The sequence below is a fragment of the Cyprinodon tularosa genome, unplaced genomic scaffold, assembly GCF_016077235.1.
Source record: "Cyprinodon tularosa strain WSP-4 unplaced genomic scaffold, ASM1607723v1 ctg45, whole genome shotgun sequence".
In the NCBI taxonomy this organism is placed as follows: domain Eukaryota; kingdom Metazoa; phylum Chordata; class Actinopteri; order Cyprinodontiformes; family Cyprinodontidae; genus Cyprinodon; species Cyprinodon tularosa.
Genome location: NW_024039174.1, coordinates 3,455,006 through 3,475,263, shown reverse-complemented (window position 1 = coordinate 3,475,263; position 20,258 = coordinate 3,455,006). Strand labels below are relative to the sequence as shown.

The window sequence follows — 20,258 nt, the reverse complement described above, 5'->3', positions numbered from 1 at the left end:
ACTTGTTGCATGCAGTTTTATTATTGCATTTCAGATATGGCTTGTTTGCTGCACCATCAGTCTGTGAGGATCAGGATTTTAATTTTATTGTATGTGTGGCATTAACAGCAAAACTGAAATTAAATTTGAGTAACTAACAAAAAAAAAAACGGGTAAAAACACAATAATTTCTCTAGTACTTGGGTTGTCTTTTTTTTAAACTAAGCATTTGCAAACACACTGCTTTATCCATTGCCAATACTAAGTCATTATACGCATGTACCAGGTCTTTCCCATAAAACAACACTTTGTTTTATATGTTTATGATCCGAGAGGAGAGATAAACCTTTTAGGGCATAGCGCTCGTGGGTGGATCAGAAGAGTGAAGTAGACTGAGGGATATATTAAAACAAACCACAGATAAAAAATGAATTGGAAAAACAAAAACAAAATATAAAGCCCATTTTTAGAGAGTATAAGATGAAAGTCTTATCTTTGCATAATGTCTGTCTTGATAAAAGCTTGTTCTTAAAAAGTGGTACTGTAGCAATGATCATGGTAAATTACTAAAGTTTGGAATAAATACATTTCATTTAACATTATCAATTTAAAAGAGAGTATGAACATAATTTTACATCTGCTTACTCCTTTTTGACAAAAAGATTATTTAAAATAAATATTAGTTTTCATGTATAGAGAAAAGTTTCTTTTTATTTGTATTTATATTCAAAATAAAGGAATTTTAATCCAATATATAGTGATCATGTCTTATCCAGGTTTGCTATATTACCCATGTTTAGTTGTCCTAACTGGCAGCGAAGTTGCTTAACCTATTACCTACTAGTTGATCACAATTACAACCAATTTCAATTAAAACGTTGGTGAGTTGCTATGCAAAAGCAGAAATACAGAGCAATATTTCACATTTTTATGAAAATTTGGAAGTTTAAATTACAAACTGTTTGGGTCTTTAAGAAAGGCCTGAAGACATTCATATTTCAAAGGGATTTTTAATAGCTGATTTTAATTTTGTTTTTTATTATTATTTGTTGATGAAGGTTCTCAGTCATCCAGGTCATAGTCATTCCGTAAAAATTAAAAAAATATCCACTGGACTTGGTTTTCAAGATTTGAAGACGTTTCGCCACCTCTCCAGGAAGCTTTCTCAATTCAAATGTCTGGATCCGCAGTGAGTTTGAGTCTTATATAGACAACGCCTTGTATCGCTTGGAAACATGCAATGGAAACCGATGAATGGGTCGTTAGTTCCATCGTTAGCCTGTAATATCTGAACCTGTCTATGATTCTAGGGGTCGGTCGTTAAAGGGGGGATTGTCATTAAGGGGGGGATTGTCTCCTGTAATACCTGAAACCTGTCTATGATTGTTAAGGGTTGGTCGTTAAGGAGGTATTGTTCACCGGCTGGAGCGGTGAACAATACTGGAACTGGAATACTGGAACTCGTTCCTCTGTGATGGGGTGGGGGGTTTGGTGATATCTGGAAGGGATCATGTCTAAAACGACCAACCCTTAACAATCATAGACAGGTTTCAGGCATTACAGGAGACAATCCCCCCCTTAATGACAATCCCCCCTTTAACGACCGACCCGTAGAATCATAGACAGGTTCAGATATTACAGGCTAACGATGGAACTAACGACCCATTCATCGGTTTCCATTGCATGTTTCCAAGCGATACAAGGCTTTGTCTATATAAGACTCAAACTCACTGCGGATCCAGACATTTGAATTGAGAAAGCTTCCTGGAGAGGTGGCGAAACGTCTTCAAATCTTGAAAACCAAGTCCAGTGGATATTTTTTTAATTTTTACGGAATATTATTTGTTGATTTTGTTATACTGTAAACTTGGAACAGTTTTAACACCGATAAGAGATTTCTTTAAAATGTAAATTTTTATTTAAAATGTAAATACAATTATTATTATTTTATGAACACAAATGTCTTGACTGGATTATACTTTTATACAGCTCTAGTCATTTTTGGGGCTTTTAACAATATGCATTATTGTATGCACAATATGCATACATTTTGTCTGTGAAAGCAAACCGTAGCGATTATTAAAGGATGTGTGTTTTAGTACCGGGGATTAATATATGAAATTTATGTGACTTATCGAAAAATATGCGCCATTCAGATTCAGTTTGCAGACAAAAAAAATACATTTTAAGTTGTTTGATTTATAATACAGTAAACATCTTGAAAACTTCAAATTTGTTTTTTATTTACAAATTAAGTGCGAAGTGATAGTTTAACAAATGCATCTTGATATCTGGGTAAAGGGTAGGTAAAACAATCCATGTTTCAACTGAAACATTTTCTATTAGTTTAGTTCTATCTTTGCATGCAAGCTCAATTATTGAGATATTTGCGAGTTAAAAATCACAGAACCTATCTTTTACTGTTCCAGACAAAGGCAAGAGCTGCCAAGCCCACATTCAAATCGAAAGAAACATGGCTACGAGCGGGATATTTGTATAGCAGCTGCTGTCACATCTGTCAGAATCCACAATTTCCTCTTTAAAATAAAAACAGCAAGTGCATAAATGTGGAAGATGCTGTGGTTCCTCCTGGCATCTGCCCCTATGTCATTTGTTTCTGTGATTGGCTAAAACCTAATTTTGGTAGGCAGGCAATAGGTGTCGCTTTTGAGCAGTCAGCTTGAAAGGTTCTGCTGAACAGCCCTCCTCTCCCCATACGAGTGACTGGGAGCAGACTGAGATTGATAATATGTTGAACTAAACCTGAGTGCCACATATGATCAATCTAGGTTTCCAGGTTTGGTTGGTCTACACCCAGGTGATTATTTTCAGTGTATGTGTAAAAAGAAATAAATAATTTACAAATTGTTGCAAAGTAAGTGATTGAAAATATTATTCCATACAATATCTTTATAAAAGAATAGATCTTGAGAATTTATCAATTTCCTTAAGCCTGGATTAAATGTGTGGCTTTTTAAATGTTAAACATTCTACTTTCATTAAGTTTGAAAGGTACCAAAACTCTTTCAGGCTAAATGATCCAGCAAATCTACATTCAGGGAAGGTAAACGAGTAATGCGGTGTAATCAGATTATTTTGATTTACTTAAAATGTAGTGAGTGGCTACTCTGTGTTTTTCTTCCCTTTCCCTCCTCTATTCTTCTTCTCCCTTTTTTGCTTTTCCATCTTACCCTCCATCCTTATTTTTTCTTTCTTTTTTTCTTGTTCTTCTCTGCTGTGTGACGCTGAATGCAGTCGTATACAATGGTGGTCTCATTACTCAAGCTCTCATGGCAAACTAGTCTCGAGGGAGAGCACGCACACTTTTTAAAAAGTGCCCTGTCACATTGAGGCACATGATTTGCATTTAGGGTAAAACCAGCCAAGACTCTCAAATCTTATTTATGGGTAGAGGGAACTCCTTTGTCACTGTAGTGTTGGGGGATCGGTTATTGTCAAACTTAATCTTGTTAAACTATCACAGTTTTAAAAAAGACAAATACCTACCCACATATATACAGAGTGATATCAAAGAAAAAAAGCAAAGTGTTTTTTTTTTTTTGTAAACAGGTTATAATCTTTAAAAAGGTTCTGGCCATTATACAACAAAAAACTAATACATGAAAAGTAATACAACAAAAGCAAATAATCAGCCTAATGGGATGTCTGACAAGAAGATTTGATGCTTGTACAATGTGAGGTGAAGCACTGAATTGTAATTGTATGCATGTATTGCATGTGCACAAAATATTAATGCTATTAGCTATTATCATAAATAGTTTAGGGCATGTAAGTGCTTACATGGATGATGCCAAGAGAATGAGTTTACCATCCAACAATGAATGCTATCAGTTTGATAGCTACTTTAAATGCATATCGGAGAAGGGACAGGAAAGCTTTTTTTAAATCAGGCTCACATATTGAAAGTTCAGATTAACTGAACCAGTTTTATGCAGCAGGACTTTTCTCTCTCTCCTCCATTCATTGTTTACACCATGCTCCTCTACCTTCCTCCTCCTTCCTTATTTTCTTTCTTACTACGTCACTCACTGGTTTGGTATACAGTAGCAGCCATTCAAAATGGTCCTTCCCAGTCAAACACCAGCTGAATGGCAGCCCACTTTCCTGCAACTCCCAGCAAAATCCCCACCAACTTCCAGCCACTGGTGTGACCCCCTCCTTCTCCTGGGCGTGCATATTTTTTTTACTCTGACTCTGCCCTTCACTGAATTACAGGGTCTGACCAGAAGATGACATTTCTGTTTAGATCTTAATGTCCACAAATCATGACAGAATATTTTAGTACAAATACTGATGCTTAAAAAATGAATTGTAGGGGACCAGCCAAGGGCCCATAAAGGAAAGCTGTGAAATGTTGAATGGCTACTACTGTAAGTATTACAATACAACTAGTGCAGCTTCTGTACCTTTTGGCAATTATATCTTTACTCCAAAGACTTTCTGTAAGGATACCTGATGTAGCTCTGTGTTTATTAAGCCAAAGCATTTTTAACATTTCTAATATAACAATGTAATATACTGTAAACATGTTAGCCTATTTTGGTCATGTGGCATGCAGAACTTATCCCCTTTTAACTAAGAAAGGAAATCATTTTAAGCCTTAATTTCAATTTATGTGGCAAAGCCTATAGCCAGTTGTAAACAAACAATGTAGACTGCTGAATAACATGATCCTATCTTGCAAAATACAGTATCTTGCTGCATTATTTTTATACGACATAGGATTAAACATGAATAAAAAATTTGCTCCTTGAGCACCATGGTCTTTTGTCATGTCCTCAGAGGTAACAAAAAGTGTCTAAACTTTACACAGACTTTTTCCGTCATGTCACCATCTTGCTTTTTTTGTTGTTTGCTGTATCTGTGGAAAAAGGTTCACTGCTGCAAACAATTTATGCATGGCCCCCAATTATTAGCTGAAATATTTACCAGGGCATTCTTGCAACATCTGAGTGGGACCTCCTTAAATTTTGTAAAATATATACATTTTTGAATTTAAACATTCACTGCAGTGTAGTTCTTTCGCATATCCATTTTTTTACTGTTTCTACACTAGCATAGAAATATATTGTAGGAGCAATAACATGTTTTACCTCATGTAAATATCATGGCATGGCTTGTAAGATTTTGGTTGAGCCAGTATGACAATGAACCTCCATCTAACCATCTTTTACTACTTGTCTGTCAGAGTCACTGATGCATATCTTCAACAATCTATTTGTGAAACATAGGCGACACCCGGGTCAGGTTTCCAGTTCATCACAGGGTAACTAATATAATCATACACACCTGCAAAACTTTGAGAGATACCAGTTTATCTAAAAGTCATGTTTTTGGTCTGTGGGAATAAGCCAGAGTGCCTGGGGAGAACCCAGGGAAAACATGTAAACCTTGTGCAGAAACCCCTATGGCAGGGATCAAACCCGAGACCTTCTTGCCGCAAGGCAACAATTGTGGCATCAACATGCAGTCCACAATTGACTTTTTCTTTTTTTTTTTTACTTAATTTAAATTTATCAGCAGTGGCAAAAAGAGAAAATCTTGAAGCTAGAACTCATCCTAAAATCAGTTTTTCTGAGTAGAAAGCCACTCATACCCTTTTCTATAATGTGCTCTTCCTACACTCTACATTTCTTAAAATTGAAGGACTAATGGTACATTGTTTCAAATTGTACTTAGTTTCTATGAAACGGGTAAACCCGGACTTTTCCTTTTAGGGTTTCACTAATTACAATTTTATCAGTGAATTGCAATCTTTAGTTTTTGTACAGATTACACTAGTTATTAGTTATTTTAACAATATCCCTTGAGCCATTTCAAGAGGGTGAGTAGAGCAGTATTTTTATTTGTTTATTTCTTAGCTTTGATGGTATGTGTTATTGTTAATGAAATATAATGGTGAAGCGGCAACATCACTGCTTGCTCCTGAAAAGCTAGTCTCAAAAACAAGCTTTTACTAATATTCCAAAGGAGACTTTCATATAAACCATTTATACAATTTGCATTAATAAAGCAATACTCTCCATGTTTTTTTACTGAGAAAATATAGATCCTTTACCGAAATCTGAATCGTTAGCTAGGGAAAATTTGGATATCCTATTTTCATCTTTGAAGAAACAAAATAAACTGTTTTGTAACTTCATTAGAGGTTCCTATGACAGTCAGTAACTGGTTAAATCAGCTTAGTGTATCAATTCAAAAATATACTAAGGCTGAAATTTTTACTACTATGTTGATTCGTTTGGTTAGGAGAATGACATTAACAGATCTTTTTTAAGCTTTCAGCTCTTTAGCATTCACAAGGTGCAGCTGAAACGGCTGTGTAATTTGATTCTGAAGTTTTTCAAACTGGGCTGTAAAAGCTCGTGATCAGCAGTAAAGTCTCGCTTGGAGCTATATATCTTTGGTCTGATCAATGTAAAAGTGCTGTGTGGCATTAGGTTACTCTGTGTTTATATATGTGTGTATATATATATATATATATATATATATATATATATATATATATATATATATATATATATATATATATATATATATATATATATATATATCGAAGGTTATAGATTTTGAAGTAGATTTTACAACGTGGGAGAGCTTTGATATTTTATTGCTTTATATCAACACTATCCTGCAAATTGCTAATGGCTTATGACGTTGGGGATCTTCTAAACCTCCATCAATGTTTACCACACATTTTTTGCAATGTGCTTTTGATAAAGTAAAATCCTATTTTAGCAGCCATATACGTACAGTTTCTCTACATAGTATAGAATATGATTTCTGACAGACTACACTGCATGAAAAGTGGGATTTTCGTCAATATACGGCACTGTAGATTGTCGTGGAACTTGAGGTTAGCGGCAGTTTACGGCAATTTGCAGGCTTCGTCGAAAACTCCCGTAAATTGTCAGAAATTGACGTGGAATTTCTTAGGCAGTGTTCCCCCCATGCCTCCCCCCCATGGAATTCTAGGGGAGGCTTTAACATGTAAATGAACATGCTGTGAGCTATACAAATGCAAACCAGGGTTGCAGGGGGGGTTTTACCCCAAGTGACATCTTTCTGAGGAAGAAAATCTCTGATACAAAGAGATCAGGCTTAGTATAGCCTCTCACATTTTAGCTTGAATTGATTTATTTAATTAAAGTATAGAGACCAAAACAGATCTTTAGCTGACAGAGCAATACATTTAGAGCAGTAATTATTTTTAAAAAAATTTGCATTTAAGATAAAAAATAAAATATTGTCTGTCAATATGCTCAATTCACAATTACTTAAGTGGAAAAGTTTCAAGAAATGAGTCTGAGATGATTCACTTTATAACATGGCGCATTATCCTGTTGGAAGTAGCCATCAGAAGATTGGTACACTGTGGTCATACGGTCTGGCCAGGTCAAGATCCGCAATTGCAATTGCACCAAACAGGAAAAAGAACATCGACAAATTCCGGTTCGTCAAATTAAAATATAGCAGCAACAGATTGGTGACTAGAAATTATAGCACAATTCTTATAAATATCTAAAAAAAAAAAAAAAAAAACTAACACCGTTTATTTAAATGATTGGATCCAGACTATTGGTTATTCACCAACCAGGAAGCAGATTTCTCATCTCCATTAAAATATTTATTTTATACCGAGGGACTTAAAGTTTAATCAAATCCAGTTAAAAGAAACTTCTTATTACAGGAATGAAAAGAGATGCTAAGTTGTAGAGAACAAGTTCATAAAAAAAAAAAGCAGTTTTGAATTATCCTTATCTCTGTTACAAAAATCTACAAAAATATATATATATATATTTGGGCAGAAACTGAACATATGCTGGATGATGGTGGGATTTTTTTAATATGTCATATTAAATTAAGCGCTCACAGGGTTCATACAGGAATGAGTGACTCTAATTTAATGCTATTTTAATGCTATTAGAAATGATTTTAATGCCATCAACAAGAACCATGTACCCAAGTTATTAGTGTACATGAAATATGAAGGAGCTGCAAGCAGAGTTCCATGACTCCTGTATGTATGTAAACACACACACACACACACACACACACACACATATATACGTATATATATTCTCTAGCTTTTTCTCCGCCTCGAGCTTCCTTTCCGAACATACGGCTTTATAAACAGTTCCACGCAAATTAATAGCGATATAATATCTGACGACATTGTTTTTAGAAGCATTTTTATTAAAGAATCATAAATGCAACGATAAACATATTTAATTAATTTTAGTGCCAATTAAGGCCTTGATTAAAAAAAGAATTATGAATTGTAATTATTTTTAATGATCCGCGGAAACCCTGGTTCATCTGGCGCATGCCCTCTACGATCTCCAAGGAACTCAGAGAGGAGGGGACGGAGCCACAGCGGCGGCTGTAGGCTTTGCTTTTTGCAGCCGGTCTGGAGCGCAGCGGGGCGGAGCGGAGCGGAGCGCAGACGGAGTATGTGGGATTTCGGGGTAAAACTCTTCTTGGACGCGATGGCGACTCTGCATCGAACAAGACGAACTCAAAGAAGAGATGCTAGCGGTAAATATATGTTCGATTACTGCCTGCTAAGCTAAAAGCGGCCTAGCCTGAGCTATGGCTAATAGCAGCCTAGCTATTAGCCTATCTAGCCTAGCCTTGCAAGAACAAGCTTTATTAAAGTGCATTTTTTGTGATTTACAGGAAGCAGTACGCCGTCTTAACAACTCGGAGACTAATTGCAGGCGCTATGAACCGGAGCAAGGGTAAGATTTAAAGAATATGCTTTCATTCTGCGGTAAAAGGTAATGGATACCGATCATAGCTTTACATTTTGTTTTCACAGACCTCCTTTTTGCTCGGAGCCATAATCAGCAAGTCCAGATTTGCACGATGATGATAAAGACGACATTGTGTGTAAGTGACTTGTTTTAATGTTTTCTCCTTCCTTGTTACTGTGACCTGCGTTTGATTTTTTATTTATACCACTCTCATTTAATTGTTTTCCAGCTGCCTGTAAGACGTATTTTCAGACGGTACGCAGGAGCTTCAGATATACGCTGCCAGCCAACACGCTGCGTGCGGAGGCTATCTGCTCGGAGTCGGGCCAGAAGAAAGAGGGTAAGACTTTATTTGGTGACTATTTTTCAGGTGCATTGATAGATGTGTTGTGTCCATACGCAGTGCGCTGATTCATTGTTTTTTTTTTTCAGCTGCTGAAAGCGAGGCAGAGTGTGCTAGCAGATGAGGAAGTGGAACTCTGGAAGTCCGCCGTCGTCAGCGGTGTCTCTGGATGGATTGTACGGTCGCCACAGTTTCGTAGGCCGGATCCCTCTGAACTCTGTGTTAAGCTGCAGTCCCGGTTAGAAGCGATGCCGAAGTACAGAGCCACGCACAGTAGGCGTCTGCACATCGGACCTGCCTCGGAGGGAATGCTGCCCGTTACCTCCAACCCCGAGGAAGCAAACGGACCGTTCACGGACTTTTAATTTTTAGAAACGCATGTGTTTGGATACGCGTTGTATATAGTTGTGTGTGTTTTAATAAAGCTCTTTCTTTGCATAAACAGCTTCCTGGCAAATGTTCATTTCCTGTATAAATTCATTCATGTCCTTGATGGTAGCATAATAATTGTGTAGTAGTGTAGGATAACATAAATACACAGCATATGAATGAATAAATATATGAATGAATAAATAAATATATATATATATATATGAATAAATATATATATGTAAATATATATATATGCCAACCAATCACGAGCGACTTTACTTGTTTAAAAAGAAGCGGTTCCGTCCAATACTCAGTAAGAAAATTAAAGCCTGGCGTGGCCACGTGTGGTTTTGCTGCCAATCACGAGCGATTTCATTTGTTTGAGAATAGTGGTTTCAGCCAATACTGAGTAGGTTATTCAAGCCAGACCTGGCCAGCCGCGCGGGTTTGCTGCATTCATATGCTAATTAGGGCCATTAGTACAGCTGATCGCTCTCCACATACGTCACGGTACGTTTCCGACAATTTGTGGCACGACAAACGCGGACAAGCACGGGTTGCAAATTGTCGGAAACTGACGAAAATCAGGCAGATCTGCGGGAGTTTACGGGGGTTTACGGGGACGAAAATCTCACTTTTCATGCAGTGAACGCAATAGTTACTTTTACTAGGAACTAGTTACTTTTATTGTGGAGTAACTCAGTTAGTAACTCAGTTACTTTTTGGGAGAAGTAACTAGTAACTATAACTAATTACTTTTTCAAAGTAACGTGCCCAACACTGGTTCCAATTAAATATGTCTTAAACTTAAATAATTAGAATATTCACAATGGTTATTTTGTGACTGTTCAAACAACTTGGAATCAATCATGCAAAGCAATGTTGGCTTTGGTTTTGCTCGTCATCTAATCCCTTTGTGACTCCTTGATGTTTAGATCAGGGATATGATGGGGGGTTCACCATCTGTTACTTCTTCTTCCGGTCACTTAAGGCACCTTTTATGATCATGGCTGTACGTTTGAAGTCATTTTCATGATATCAGATAAGTTAGAAACAGACCAAAATATTTCACTGAAGACTGATTTACTTGATAATGTGTTTGAATTTTACTGTATTTGTAAGGTAATCGCTCTATATTATGCTTTAGTTACTACTAATGTTAAAATTAATGTACTTTTAATTTGTTTATTTTTACATTCCTTAAGTAGGTGTCCAAAAGTTTTGTCCTTAAGTCCTTTATACAAAGACATGGATTTTTGCCAAAATTATATGTTCTCTGGTGAGTGCTTACATATTATTCATCATTTATCCTGTAAGAATAAGTTTTTGCCTCTATTCTTTAAGAACACTTTTTGTAATACAGGCAAAAATGTATATTGTCTAAAACTGAACAATGTCCATGTTTGAAAGACACATAGATTTATGAACCGACCCTTTAATAAAGGTAAAAAGCCATTCTGCTCTGCTTGTAGCCTTTCTGTATTAGTTTTGACTCGCAAACTTGAGCGCTTAAGGTGCTTTGCCGCTTAGCAGTGCATTGTTTTTTGTAACGTGTTCCAAGCATTGGCTAAATTCACAGTCATGGCATTATTCAGATTACTGACCTCATTTTAAATAGAGAAGCGTTCAGATTATGGTGCCTGCATGAGATTTTTCTTAGATATTGTAATCCAGTTTTACATGTTACAGTTGGCTGTGAGCTTTATGACTAAGGCCCCTACTACTTTCTCTACATCAATAAAATATTTGTGCCAATCCAAACCCCTATTACACTCACCATTTTCAACACAGAGTATTATGGGAGCTTTTTATTTTATTTTATTTTTTTAAATATTTAATCTTTTGACCTTCAGTCATTCTGTACAGCATTGATTTTAGATCAGCCTGTAAGCAACATTGTGAACTAGCAGTGTTTTATGTGTAATCTTCAGCTTTTATTGGATGAACTAGTACACTTTATTGTACTCAAAATGCCACTAAAATGAATGCCCCATTAAAGAACTGCATATTTCCTTTTAATGTCCACACTGCATAATTCTGTGAGATATGCTGCCTATGGTAAATAATGCTCAAACATCACCCTATTGCACATCTCGTACTGTAGCATCAGCGATTTGATACCCTGCTGACACAGAGATTTGGACATGCTCAAAAATGTCACCACTGCTTTGGTAATTATGCAAGTTTTGCCCAAAATCTGAAGCAGTGACCAAATGATAAAAATTAACCTCAGTGAATACTATGCAACCTATTGGCTCTGAAAAGTCACTTGCAAACACAATGCTGATCCCTTCATATGTAAAAATGGAAAGAAATTTAAAGCAGACGTGACATTACATCTAATCTAACATTCACCTGAATCTGTGAGTTCCATACCCTTAATCCAAACATGCACACAATATAAAAAGCAAAGGATCTTTAAAAGCAATCCGTACATTTCAAAACTATGACATGTTTTTATATTCTGGATATCTTAATTTGTGTTTTAATATCATAGCAAGACAAGAAACAGTGAGACATCAGTCTAAGATGTCAAATCCAGTATTACCTCAATCAAAAATTGCAAAACGGTGAATTGTTGATAGCTTGTCAGTAAAGAGTAGATTTTAAATGATTTTTTTTCTTCATAAACCATTTAAGTACTTAAAGCATTCTAATACAGTGTCTGGTTAATCTATACATTCATTACCAGTGCTACCAGTGCTACTTCTTAATGCATTGTCTCCATTCAGTGCATCATCCATTACAGTTGGTTGTTGTATCCATCAGTGCTGCTTCGGTAACTATTGGCTATTTGTTGTGTTATTCAGTAGATTTGAATAGACATCCAGCCATGGTGATACATGTTTCTTTAAAGATGAGTGTGCCACACTAGATCTTGGTGCCAATTAGAGTAATTGTCTCTTGCGGTAGTGGTGGTTTCCATAGTAATCCTTCATGGAATTTAAGTAAGCTCACTGTTTACAATACATTAAGTATTCGAATCAATAGCTTGTAAATAGGTTTTCTTGGAAAATAGCTGTAATCATTTATCAATTAAAAGCCAATGCTCACTAAAGCCAAATATTTAACAGATACTTAAAAAAAAAGATTTTGCTTGTTTTTTTCCCTTCTGATTTATTTCTAGATTTATGTCTTTTTCTTGATTGTCTTGATTTAGTAAGTTTTTCTAACCAAGTAAAATCTGTCCCTAAATTTTGTGCGTTTTTGGGGGTTTGAAAAAAAATATCTGCAGAATAAGGTTTTCTTAAAACACTGAAAGTTGTCAGATGGGCACATAGCTCTTCCTATTTTGAGTGATAAAGCGCGAGCGATCCCCAAATTCCTGAGCATATGCATAGCTAGGTGAACTCTTAAAGCTTAATTGTCATGGTGGGAAGTTAATTGGGTCTTTCATGCTGGGTGCAAGAGAAGGCAAGAGTAGTCTTTTCAAGATGTGTTACATACAATTAGAATAACTACTGACAACAGTGGCTGGACAAACTCAGTAAACTGAGAACTAATCACTTTATTTTGAAGTGTTTGCATCAGTGATACTGAGGGAAAAAAATAGTTACAGTGCACTGAAAAGAGAACCTGAAAATGTGACAGAAAACTTGTCCTACACATGCAGTATGTTTAGCTTGAAAAGGATTCTGTAGTGCTGAACAAGTGGCAGAGCTGGAGTTAGATTACCTTCTCAGCTCTTTCAATGAGGGTCTCCAAGTATCTCTCAAGAATTGAGTGTGATTCATCTTCGCTACATAGAATATTTGCATGACAAAGTACCATCTGTGAGGCTCGGTCATGCATTTATAATGTTTCCTATTTCTTTACTGTCTCTATAGGCTTTTGCATCCATCACTAATTTAACAAACCGGAGGTTCAATGTACTGTTGAGGAAATCGAGATACGACTCCAGCTCTGTGTTTCTCATGAGCTGCTGCTTCCCTAACGTTTCTATTTACTCATCTTTGTCTCTTGGGTTCAACAATTTTGGGATGTTTTTTTTTTCTTCATAAAATCAAACTTACTTTGAACTGAGAATTTGGTTTTTATTTCAGACCAGTTTCAGAATTCACATCAGGGATTAGTCTTGTCCTGGCCAAATAGATTATTTTACAGTGTAATCTGCAGCTATGAAAAACTGCAACACAGTAAAATAAAAAAACATCAAAATGCCCTAATGTTCTAATTATTTTCCCCTTTATTACTCTTTTAATTTGTATAGCCTTTTTTACTGTTTGCCTAAAAAGGTTATTTTCGTAACATTATAAATTCTAAACTGTAAATAATGCTTGTAAAAAATCCTGAATATTATCCTCCAATAAAGTTAGCATTTACCTTTCATATTGATTAATTTCTCTCCTTAATTTTAAATTTGTAAAAAAATAAAAAAATAAAAGAATAGGACTGCTGCAGATCTGTATTAATATTGTAATACTGTACCAGTATTATTTACTTGGTGTGTTTTATATTTGCTAGAGATCTCTGGGAACTCTGAGGACATCCCTCTGGTGCGCTGGCGGCAGCAGTGGCTGGAGAATGGGACACTTCTTTTTCACATCCACCATCAGGACGGCAGTGTGAACCTACCTGAACCAACTGAAGACCCCGCCAACGACTCTTCGAAGGAAGAGATGCGCATACTACACATCTCTGTGATGGTAAACAGATTTATGTCGGAAACTGATAAGGATGAAATAGAAATTACATCCGATTTCTAAACTACAATGTGTTCTTTTGGCACATGTTAGAGATCTAAACATAAATGAAAGGGCTGGATCTATCAAAGGTTTGCGTGTATAAAAACGTGAGTTGTTTCACTGCGCACGCTAAAAAATGTACAAACTGATCTATGAACGGCGTGCTAAAAGGATTTGGTCTTTAAAACGTGCTAAATAGCGCCTCTTATCCATTTAGTACTTTTTCTGCAATGAATATGCAATAATGGGCGTTTACACGCAAAAGTGCGTCTTGTGGGAGGAGAACATGTAAATATATTAATTTAGCACTCGCAAAGTGATTTATTAAACCTGAAAGCAATTTTGCTAACGGTATCTGACTCTATATTTAACACGTTTCAAAAGAAGGTGCAAATGGTCTGTATGCGTAATTGCGCACACATGGCAGCGGTTATTGTCGCAAGAAGGAGACATCAAAATGAAGCAAGGAGACGCAGAGAACGCATTTTTTCACTCCGTGTGAATATTTTTGGAATGAACAAGGAAACGATCATCAAAACATATCGTTTATCCAGCATTGCTATTTTGGAACTGTTGGGGGAACTCCGAATGGATTTGGAGCCAGCCACGAGGAGGACCCACGCAATACCAGATATCACAAAACTCCTTGTAACATTGCACTTTTTTGCATCTGGGTCATTCCAGCGTACGGTTGCAGCGAGAGCTGTGATCTCCCAATCTCGTTTTTTCAGAAGTGCTGTCCGAAGTGCTGTCTGACGGGGTCGGGGTTCTCCCCCTGGGCCTGTGGAGCAACGTGCCAAATGCTGCGGGGATGCATACGCGCAGTAATCTCATCCACAGTCACAGGCCAATACAAAACACTAGTTTTTTTTTTTTTTTTACTGCAGTGAAGTAGAAATTCAGCCACATACCACCTTAGGGAATAAAGGTTGCTAATTTATATATATATATATATATATATATATATATATATATAAATATATTTTTTTTTTTTGGGGGGGGGGGGTCACTGTAAGATTTAAATTTCTTAATGCACTAGTTTGCACAGACTACAAACTACTTTGCCGCAAACCACAAAACGCGCAAAACCATCATTTAAATAGGACGTCTCCAACAGTTTTGCACCTGCCACCAGTTACGCAATCACTCTTGTTAAATCCCCCGCAAACCATGGTTCAGCCCCTCGCGCAAAATTCCAGTTTGCGAGCGCAAATTACTGCACGCAAAATTGGATCTTGATAAATCCGGCCCAAAATGTTCTCTTAACTTGGTCTGAGTTAGAATAGCTGACACTAAGCACAATTTAGGTAAATTCCTTTGAAAGCTTTTTTTTTTTTTTTCATTTTCCATCTTTTTTTAAACCAGTGTTGTTAAAATCTAAGTTGCACTACACTTTTTAAAGTCCTTTACACAACAGTTTTGTACTTTATTAAACAAAATCCACTTCAAGCAATTGCTTATTTATTTATTGGTTTTGCAACTGAGAAAACTAATCTAATAGCCACAGGAAAAAAAAGTAAATTTTCAGTTATGCTTGGCTTTGAATTTTATATTTTGTAATTTATAATATTTAAGCATTTCTTTCTCTGTAAAATTGTTTTTGAATGTATCTCTATACATTATGTGCTTCACCTACATTACAGGGAGGATGACAAGTAGGGGCATTTTATCTACTTAAAGTAAACTTTTACCCTTTTGATATAAGGGAGATCTGAGATTTTTACAGAAGGACATGAATTTATGAAGTACCAAAACCCAGTGGCTGAGTGTATAATTTTGCATGCACACACTGTATCAAACCTTATCAGCTCTCTTGGCAGACTAGGAAATGAATCCTTAGAACTCTCCGCTTCCTCCTCTTGCCCTGAGGAAATGTATATTTATTAGATCTAAGATATGCCACACCTATTTGCAGTGCCCTTTTCTTGCCCAAAGACATTACAATCATGCTGTGATGGATGATATATATTTTCAGACATTCAAAGCTTATAATATCTGCATACACAAATGATTAGTCAGCTTTGGAAGACTTTCGCTAAAGGCTACATCTACTAACAGATGCAGTGAGGCCCACTTCAACACATTCAGACCTAATTTAATTCCAACTAGATTTTATTTCCGATGTAACGACAAATAGCTGGCCTTGTCCTATCCCCTAAATGCTCTTCATAAATTTGGGAACATCCATCCACCGAAAATAGAAAACAGAATGGTGTAAACATGTCTCAGTTGGAATATGAGGCTTTTCCACTGTGGTCCTTATCTTGTTGAATTTTCTCTATCTGTGTTTCACATCCCATCACCCTCAGGTTGGTGTCTTTGTGGTTCCTTACCTGCTAATTTGTCATCCCTAAAGCACAGTGGGGGGCAGCAGCTCTGCAAAAGGTGTTCTGTGAAGGTGTAGTCAGGCAAAGATTAGCATGCAAATTCAAGCAGACTGCAAGGACAGATGGAAGCTGTGCTACCACTGGGCCGCCCAGGCTGTGATGCAGCCTGCTACCTAGCTGGAGGCCTCGACCTATAAATCCTAAAGCCGTGTCACTAGTTGGGCTTCTTGTTGAATCAGAAAAGGTCCTGGGAACTCTGAGCATTTAAGCTGAGGCTCACATGTCACTGAAAGTTTTGAAAGGAATGCAACAGGATGTTGGGAAAAACCACAAGATATAGTCATATACAAATATTAAACAGCATACTGTTGTAAAATATCCAACTTTTGCCATATTAACATTCTCCCAACTCTTTAGGTATAGTGTACCTATGATAATATATCAATGCAATAATATCGCTTTTTAATAAGACTATTTTTAGGTACTTTTAAAACCTTTTGTATTCCCTCTTTTATAAAAAAGCCATAAATAAATCTATGACAAGAAATTTGGAATCCTCTGTAAAGCGTGCAAGATTGCAAGACTACGTATATGATCTTAACTTTCACTGGTAAAACTTTATATCACTTTATCATATATTGTTACCTTAATCCATTTCCTCATTTTCATTATACAGTATGTAAACAAGTTTGTAGACCTTCATAGAGCTATTTGTATCATTTAATGTACAAATCACTGTTTGAACCAAAACAGTGCTTTGGACTCACATGTTTCTTATATGTAGATAGAGGCCCATGTTTTATGCCTTTGCCACAAACTAAACATGGGTTTCTTTTTATAATAGGAAACACTGATATCACCTCAATATCTTAGCCATGTCATTTCTCATTATGTATATATTATCTCATGTTGGTGTGTTTTATTTTTTTTTTACTGTAAACCAACTAAACACAAAATCGATTAAATAAATGTAGTTGAAAATTTTTTTTACACTGATTAGCAGTCTAGCATTGCCTCCATTGCAGCTTATGGAGGTAAAATCTGTTTTGCTGTTTGGTAGTTTTTTATTTTTTATTTTTTTATTGGTGCAGTTTGAAAGGTTCACATACAGGTACATCTCTGTTTTTTTAACATCACTGTCTCCAACAGCCCCCTGGCTTTTAGACTTCTTCACGTCAATACATATTTCTAACAAATAAGACTCAGTAATGCTGTGTCATTAATATATGCCTCTAATCTTCAACCATTTTAAATCTTATGATTTGCTGGATTTGGCTTGTCCAACAGGAGCCCCTGCAGAGGCATGTGGAGTCTTGAAGTTTTTTCTTCTGAAGTATTGGCTCTGTACAAAAATAGGAGAACAAAATCAGTAAAGACTTTCTACAAAATTACTAAATTGTTCCTGACATGATGGTTACTTGTTTTGGCTGCCATACAGTATTCAAAGGTGTCAAACTGAATAAAAAGTTCATCTATGAAAGAAAAAATTGCAATAGTTGAAACCACGATCAAAATTGCAATTCAACTGTTCTTTCTTTCTTTTTTCTTTTCTTTTCTTTTCTTTTCTTTCTCTTTCCTGCCTGAATCTTGCTCACATGGTGCAGAATTGCCAGGAAAATCTTATCTTCCCCAATTGACTGCCTGGCCATCCTTGCCATCATATTATTCATAAATCGAATCATCAGTTGAATCAGATGCCCTGGATTTTAAGACTTGCAGAAAAGCCAGACATTTCATTGGCCCAAATTAAAAGGGGTATCAGGTTCACTAGACTAGACAGAAGTCTGGTTCTGAGGCAGGAAAAGTGGATCTAATTGGGTATTTGGGACTGTTTGCAATATTATGAATAGATTTGTGTCATTAATATATGCCTCTAATCTTCAACAATTTTAAATCTTATGATTTGCTGGATTTGGCTTGTCCAACAGGAGCCCCTGCAGAGGCATGTGGAGTCTTGAAGTTTTTTCTTCTGAAGTATTGGCTCTGTACAAAAATAGGAGAACAAAATCAGTAAAGACTTTCTACAAAATTACTAAATTGTCCCTGACATGATGGTTACTTGTTTTGGCTGCCATACAGTATTCAAAGGTGTCAAACTGAATAAAAAGTTCATCTATGAAAGAAAAAATTGCAATATTTGAAACCACGATCAAAATTGCAATTCAACTGTTCTTTCTTTCTTTTTTCTTTTCTTTTCTTTTCTTTCTCTTTCCTGCCTGAATCTTGCTCACATGGTGCAGAATTGCCAGGAAAATCTTATCTTCCCCAATTGACTGCCTGGCCATCCTTGCCATCATATTATTCATAAATCGAATCATCAGTTGAATCAGATGCCCAGGATTTTAAGACTTGCAGAAAAGCCAGACATTTCATTGGCCCAAATTAAAAGGGGTATCAGGTTCACTAGACTAGACAGAAGTCTGGTTCTGAGGCAGGAAAAGTGGATCTAATTGGGTATTTGGGACTGTTTGCAATATTATGAATAGATTTGGTTAATAATCATGTAGCTAATTTGAATGAATGAAGCTCAGGGAGGTTTGTGTGAAATCTTTTTGTTATCAGTTAGTCTCCTCATACCGTACAATGTTCAATGCTTTTTCCTTCTGCCTTTATATAAACTAGGAGACCACAATGTCCCCCACTGGCATCAGCTTTTCATCAGCAATAGATGACTAACCTTGTCTATACTCACACCATGTAAGACAGAAACAGTTCAAACACATAGTAAGCTTTAGTTTAGAACTCTGCAGGAATTAAACATCTAAAAACTAGTTCATGAAACTTTACAATGGGAACCAATTGTTACCAACCCCTCAATGGGTTGTGTTCTTCTGCGGCGTGATTGCTTTATCTATTAGGGCTCGTAGGCTGCATTGTGTTTCTGCTGTGCACATTTCTCCCTTTTTAATTTACAAATTTTAATCAGCTGCTGTTTGGCTACAGGGTCTCAATAGATCAATCCAATCAGCGCATAAAGTATGGAGGCATCCAAACAGAGTCAATTACATTATATGATTGCCTAATATTTTTAAGCTTCGGGGTACTAGATTTGATCCCCCCCCCACCCCCAAATACACACACAGACACACTATCTAGAACACACACCTCTTGACTCTGTTCTACCTCTACTATTTTTTCTTCTTGGTAAAGAGACATAGTAAAAGACAAATTGAAATGTTGATCTTCAAGTTTTCATTAATGAATAAAGCAACAGAGTACTTGCTGCTACTGTTAATAAAAGGTGTGGCCATGCAAATAAAAAAAGCTCTTGTGATAAAGTTACACCATGAAGTATAACACTAAAATATGTTTTTCGCTGATATTCTTGATTTTGCTAAACTACATTTTAGTTGTGTTTATAAACACAGATGCATTACACAAATAGGACATTTTCCTATATTTAATAGTATTTTTTTTCTAGTCAGCCAGTAACTATTTGGCATTTCCTATTTGCATACATAATTTGAAAGATGTAATGACAATCAAACAAGCTCTCGTTGTGGAATCAGCTACGGCACAGGATGCATATAGCTAGTTTTAAATATCCTACCTCTATATTATAGAGTTACCAGTTGGATTGCATACTGCACCTAATGAATGTCTCAGATTTCCCCTGACAGTAATGAAAAATTATCAGCTTACATTTCAGTTCTGTACTCTAAAGCTAAACAACAGAAATTGCTTAGTTATAATTTTGGTTTTCCTTGTTTCTATTATTAAAAAGGATTTTATGACAAATTTAGGAAATAAATCAAAGCACCACAGTCTGTAAGGG

At 36.2% G+C, this 20,258-nt stretch overlaps 1 protein-coding gene across 6 annotated transcripts in view; it reads left to right on the top strand.

Annotated features, from left to right (window-relative positions):
* The window catches only part of astn1 (astrotactin 1), a 486,347-nt gene that overhangs the window by 74,886 nt on the left and 391,203 nt on the right, over positions 1-20,258 (top strand). For all 6 annotated transcript variants that reach the window (XM_038300459.1, XM_038300458.1, XM_038300457.1 and 3 more), the window contains exon 2: positions 13,936-14,117. In XM_038300459.1, coding sequence (XP_038156387.1) covers positions 13,936-14,117 — 182 coding nt within the window. The remainder of the gene's footprint in view (positions 1-13,935; positions 14,118-20,258) is intronic.